We start from the raw sequence: 6,445 nt of genomic DNA, 5'->3' as shown, positions 1-6,445 counted from the left end.
AAGCTACCGTAGATCAGATCAGTAAGAACCGGAAGGAATGCAGAGAGTCTCTCTGCACAGCAAACTTGAATTATGGCTTACCCTATGGATGGAAATAGTCAAAAAAACACTTTAGCTTAAATGATTTTAGTCATTTGATGAGTAGTCTTAAAATTAATAGCATAAATATAATACCGAAAGTTCTGCCATACAACAATTCTCTCGAAGTTTTAACAATTTTCCACATACAACAAAATTGGACTGGCCATCATAGTGCCATTGCCTCTCCAAAACTAAAAAAATATAATGAAATTAACAATTCAAACATCGCGACACTACATTCAACATAATTCTTTTTAGTTCAATGTGTTGCTTATCTTTCATCACTAATTGACATTTATTTCAATTAGATTAGTTTAACTATCTTCACTTCTATTCAGTGCTATGGTATAGTAAGTTTAAATTGTTTAGTTTAGTTTTAGCTTAATTTTTATTTTTGCACGGCGCATCACTACATAAAGTTGGTATAGTTTTAGGTTAAAATATTCATGACTTTTTCGTCATATTTCGTAAATTTCTAAGTCCTTATTAAGTGATTTTTTTAGTCATGACATGTTAATTAAATCCTATGATTATCTCACAACTGTCTCATGACTATCCAGGTTTGGAAGACCATTAGTGCCACGGTCATTTCATCAACTTAAGCTGTCATTGATAATTTATTTTGCGTTCTTTACTATATTTGCCGATTGTATTTTGTATACATCGAGATTAATAAAATTCGTGCAAAGCCTTCATCTGTCTTTGCATTGTTTTTATTGATGAATGTTGAGGTCAAAATCTGGACCACTCTCTACTCAATGCCGCAAACCTTCAACGAACCCTGGTCATGCACAAAAGGGTGAGCAAAGGAAACCCTTACTCAGCCGGGGGACCCTCCGATGCCTATAAGTCGAATGTAAAGAGAGGGTGCAAGATATTGCGTACCTATAGCAATGGAGTCCCTTGATATTTATACATGTGGGTTGGGCGATCCACGTCCATTAATCTTGGCATGATTCTCTCAATCAGCGAGATATTATGATCGTGGAGATATTATCCGCAATCCATATATTTGTTTGGTGTATCTTGTCTTAAAGGCGCGTATCTTTGGGCGGGATCTTCGGTCACGTCCGCGTTTGGATAGTTTTCTAGTTTGGCACTCAGAATAGCCACATTTGGCCTCAGCCTCGGCCTCATCTAAGCCGAGGCCGAGTGTTAGTAGTCGGGACTAGTCGCATAGCCTTTGCTCTAGCTCGTAGCCTCGGACTAAGATGACCTCGGCACCATGCCTCAGACTAAGAATGGAATGTTGATTGACCAAGTTCTTAAACGATGACTGCTCGGAGTCGGGATAGGCCAAGAGAGGACTCAACTCTGCTTCTCCTTTCTACATTCCTGAGGTCTCCCCTCCGAGCTCTGAGGTCCGTAGCTAGCTTAACTTGTCAAGTCGGATTCCCCCACAACAATGAACATGATTAAATTATCATCATCACATGAAATTTTCGTCTAATCACCTTATGAATCGGTATTTGAGTAAACCATTTATCTTAGCAAATTTAGTCTTAATCAATTTATCTCAACACTTGAACTCATAATATGTCCGTTTCAATTTGAGTCAAGCGCAATTTTGACATGCCCAACACTTATATGCACGAAATATTATTACACATGTGATTACATGTCTGAATTTATCAGCAACACATTCTTAAATAGGCACAATTGGTACCAAAGTAAAAATAGGCAATTCAAAAATGGTAGCCAAAAGGTCCACATTCAATGTACGCGTGGGTCCTAACTCATGAGCCGTCACACCTCGTTGTGGGCCAGAAACATTCACTGCATCTTTCTCATGATGAACAGCACAGATTCACCACGCATACGCCCGTGGCAAGACGGAGTAGTTTCGGTTATGGGTCTGTGGTTGTGTATTTACAAGAAGCGCTCTGAGCTCTGGAGAGTCAGTGAATAACTAGACCCCACCTGTCCGAATCACGAGAGAGAAAAAAACAAAAGAAATGAAAGCAGCGAAAACCTAAAGAAAGGAATGGCTGACGCGGATCCTTCTACGCAAAACACAAAAAGAGCGATCCAGATTCGTCCTCCGGATTTCTCTCTCAGCATATATTTTCCCCTCCCCCTTCAGGTCTCTCCCCCTCCCTCTATCTCTCTCTCTGAGATCATCTGTTCTAATTCCAAGTCAGAAAACCCAAGGCTTCCAAAGAGAGAAAAGAGAAGGAGAAGATGTTGCTTGGAAAGCGGCCTCGCCCCCCGATTAGGAGGACGACGAGCATGAACGAGTTCTCTCTCGATATCTCGACCGTCCAAATGTATCCTCAGCCACATAATACGAATGATCATCAGAAACCCAGCCCAGAGCCTGCTTCAGTAAGAAGGCATCAGGTTGTGGGCGGCTCGACCGGGTTCGACACCCGTTTCTTGTCAGCTATTTCTCCAAGAAACCTCAGAAGTTCTGCTGATTTCCTCGACACCGCCAATTTCATGAGAGCTTGTGGTCTCTGCAAGCGCAGGCTGGGGCCTAGCCGTGACATATATATGTATAGGTATCTCTCTCACAACAGATCAACGGTCTATATTTTAGTTCCTTTTTCGTCCATCAACTGGCCAACGGCTTTGATCTCTGTCTCTCTCTCTCTCTGGGGAAATGGATTTGCTTCTCTACTTTTAGTGCGTTTGGTTGCATAAAATCACGATATTTGGTGCAACCAAATGCATCCTTAAATAAGAAAAAACCACAAATATTTATATAAGCTTTGTTAATTCGATTTTTTAAAAAATAAAAATAAAAATTCTTTTGTTTCATGAAGAGAAGAAAACCCTGGGAAGATGGGAAAAAGGAGTCGTATTTGCAGAGATCAACATGTATTTCTCTCCTAAAAAAATAAAAGGAAAAGTAGGATCATATAATCCTTCAATTCTCAAAGATCTTTTGTTTTCTGTTTTCTTTGTGTTTTTAATTCAAAACCCATCTCGAAAATTCTAGTCTTTATGATATTTACAAATTCATTTTAATTTTTTGTGACTCGATCTTTTCAAAAATACAAATTAACCCATGTTTTCTATCTTCTTCATAACATGTTCTTCTTCTTCTTTCTATTTTCTATTTTATGTGGGTTGAATATTTTATCTCTGAAATAATCGTTCTTTCTTCAGGGGTGATAGCGCGTTTTGCAGTCTAGAGTGCAGGCAACAGCAGATGAATCAAGACGAGAGAAAAGAGAAGAGCTCATTAGCATCTATGAAGAAAGAAGCTACTTGTACGGCAACATCTGAAACTTGAAGCAGTGGGAGATAGGCTACAGCCGCTTGAAAAGAAATCGTTCTGGAGCGCACTCTCTTACGATAAAAGAAGAGAAGACGACGTTTCCTATGAGCTTGTTTATGTACGTATATTGATGTATTAAAACCCCAACCTACTTTAAGATCATCAAACATATACGAGCAGAGTTGTTTTGAATTCTTCCTACCTTTGTTTTCAATGAGAAGAAGAATGAGAGATTTACTAGCCATTTTTTATGTGAATGATTCTCTCTCTCTCTCTCTCTCTCTCTCTCTCTCTCTCCCCTTCTTCTTCTTCATGGGCTTTGAGCCTTTGAATACATGAGATGTTAACTACGAGTACTGATCACGTACAGCAACGCAAGGTTCCACAACTTGTAGTATGGTATCATCTTTCCTGAAAGCATGACAACTTGTATAAGAAATCAGCACCACTGAATCAGTAGGCCACACCACGGAGATCATCTAAGCCCAAAATCAAGGAGGTTCCATCATCTATTGAACCACACTATAAGAATCAATGTACGACCGATGGTTTGACTCAACACGCAGTCCTGCTACACCTAGAGAGTGGATCAAGTTGATTTTTCGAATAAGTATACTTTATCTTGGGACTATCGTTTCCATGGTACTGATTTCATAAACAGGCCACGTGTCGGCAGGAAAATGAGCAGTTTACCATGAGTTGTGGTACAGTTGCCTGTATGTGACCTGTTCTATTTCACTACCGGTATGGCTGTCATTGGGCCGGACCTGGCCTGTGGTAGGTCTTGGCCTGGATTTTTGAAGTTTACGGGCCGGGCTTATTCAAAGTCTTAGTTCAAGCCCGAGCCCAGCCCATTGACACAACATGACCATGGAATATAGCTAAAAGATAAAAAAAGAAAAGAAAAGAAGTAGAAGAAAGAAGGAAAGACAGCCTAGAAAACACTCCACGTGGACAAGATCCAAGATGCTAGAACAGGTGGGGTCCAGAAAACAGTACGGACCGATCATCACTTGGGCCACATTTTTGGACGGTTACAAAAAAGTAACAAGCAGTCTACTTTGTGTGGCTTCCCAACTTAAAGTACAGACGTTGTTTTTTTAGCCCAGGGTATCTAATACGTGGGGACCACCTGAGAAGAGGCCTGGCTGTTGCACACGTGTGGCACATTTGCACCTGTGAGTGGCCAGTGCCTTGCAAAGTGCCATCCAGCGCAGGTCGCATTTCATTTCCATCTTTTATTGAAATTATTTTGTGGACGATTTTTTAGTTCTCTCTCTATTTTATGTTACAAAGTCAGGAACCTTTTCTTCTTCTTCTTTTTTCTTTTTTTTCTTTTTATCTTTTTCCTCTCTCTCATAATTCATCTGAGAGATGACAGCAACAGAGAAGGACGACGCGGATGGCTTGGGTCACCAGGGATATCCCAGTTTACCCAATTCTGTGGGGCCCGCCCTCATGTATATGTTTTATCCACGCCGTCCATCATCTTTTCCATCTAGTTTTATAGTTTGAGTCAAAAAATTAGGTAGATCTAAAGCTCAAGTGCAGTAATCCAAAGGAAAGAGTGGGGATTGAACACGTACCATTGAAAACTTCTTGGAAGCCATGTAATTTTTGGATCAAGCTAATATTTGTGGTTTCCATTCATCCAGATCTTTGTAACCTTATGAACAGGTTGGATAGAAAATAAACATCATGGTGGGCCCTAGGAATGTTTCAACGGTCAGCATCATCAATCCCACTTTTTCTTGTAGTGTGGTCCCCTTTATAGTTTAATCTACTTCATTTATTGGCTAATACCCTAAAATTATTTTTTATAACGGATGGATGGCGTAGATCAAATACAAACGTCATAGTGGGCACCACAGAGTCGGATCACCAGCAATATCCCCGCTGCGCGGGTCACCAGCAATGGGCGTCCAACAGAAAAGGAGCGATTGCTTTTTTATAGTTTTAGAGAAATTTACAACCGTACGACCCATATATGGCCTATTTACATTATAAAGCCCGCTTCTTTTTACCTCTCAAGAATAAGCCCCAGGTGTACGGACGTCTTGCCAAAGGTCGAAAATGCCCCTGCTTTTTCCTTCAAGCGGATCGGTGGTGCTCGAAGACGAGCGCTGACGCTCCTCAAACCCCGAGTTGTACGAACGGTTCAAAAGATATCAAAGTTACATGGGCTCCACAGTTATGTATTTATTATATCCACAACGTTCATCCATATTTCGAGATCATTTCGGAGCATTATCAAAAAAAAATAATCATACCCATAGATCAACTGGACTACACCACAAAGAGCAGCTGAAAATTGATTTTCACTGTTAAAAATTTTGTAGGGCCCACCATAACATTCATTCTCCATCCAATCTATTCATAAGGTCACAAAGACCTGGATGAAGAGGAAAAACAAATTTCATAATTATCCAAAACTTCTGTGACCCCTAAAAGGGTTTCAATGGTAGACCTTCAATTCTCCACAGCCTTTTACAGTGTGGTCCACTTGATAGCTAGATCTGTTTTATTTTTCATCTCAAGCCTTAATACGAGTTCTTCAAATAGACAGACGGTTTGGATATAACACATACCTTATAATAGGACCCACAAAAAGTGGTGGGATTACAACAGCAAAAAATAAAAAAAATTTAAAAATTTAAAAATAACAAATAAAAAAGCAGGGGCTTATGGCTAGGGGTTTTCCATAGCTACAGATTATAACCGTAGCGAGAGCCGTAGCCCGTACTTTTTCGCTATGTCCTTTGTGATGCATTAAAGGTCTTTCAATTACAGCGAGTTTGCCTCAAAATTCCTACAATTTTCGATGCATATTGAAAAGTATCTTACCGATAGCTACGGATTATAACCGTAGCTATAACTGTAGTCTGTTCCAATCTATAAATTTTTATTTTATTTTTTTATTTAGAGAACTTTAATCTACCTACAATTTTCTTTAATACATATTTATATAAATATGTATGTATAAGCATATAAAAAAAAAATTTCTCTCTTTTTTTTTTTTCATTTCTTTCTTTATTCTTTTAACAAGAATATCGTCTAAACCAAACTTAGTTACTTGACATACCCTATATGATTTTGGGGTTGGAGAAGCTACTTTAGCCAACCAACCTGGTTATTTTTCAA

The 6,445-nt window shown here is 39.3% G+C and overlaps 1 protein-coding gene across 1 annotated transcript; it reads left to right on the top strand.

The window, feature by feature from the left end:
- Positions 1–2,144: 2,144 nt before the first annotated feature.
- LOC131242212 (FCS-Like Zinc finger 6-like) lies at positions 2,145–3,548 on the top strand. Its single transcript, XM_058240725.1, has 2 exons — positions 2,145–2,582; positions 3,193–3,548. The coding sequence occupies exons 1-2, from the start codon at positions 2,263–2,265 to the stop codon at positions 3,317–3,319; spliced, it is 447 nt and encodes a 148-aa protein (XP_058096708.1). The 5' UTR covers positions 2,145–2,262; the 3' UTR covers positions 3,320–3,548.
- Positions 3,549–6,445: the final 2,897 nt, after the last annotated feature.

The sequence above is a fragment of the Magnolia sinica genome, chromosome 4, assembly GCF_029962835.1.
Source record: "Magnolia sinica isolate HGM2019 chromosome 4, MsV1, whole genome shotgun sequence".
Classification (NCBI taxonomy): Eukaryota; Viridiplantae; Streptophyta; class Magnoliopsida; order Magnoliales; family Magnoliaceae; genus Magnolia; species Magnolia sinica.
The sequence above is the reverse complement of the archived record's forward strand: the minus strand, read 5'-3'. Positions and strand labels throughout refer to the sequence as shown.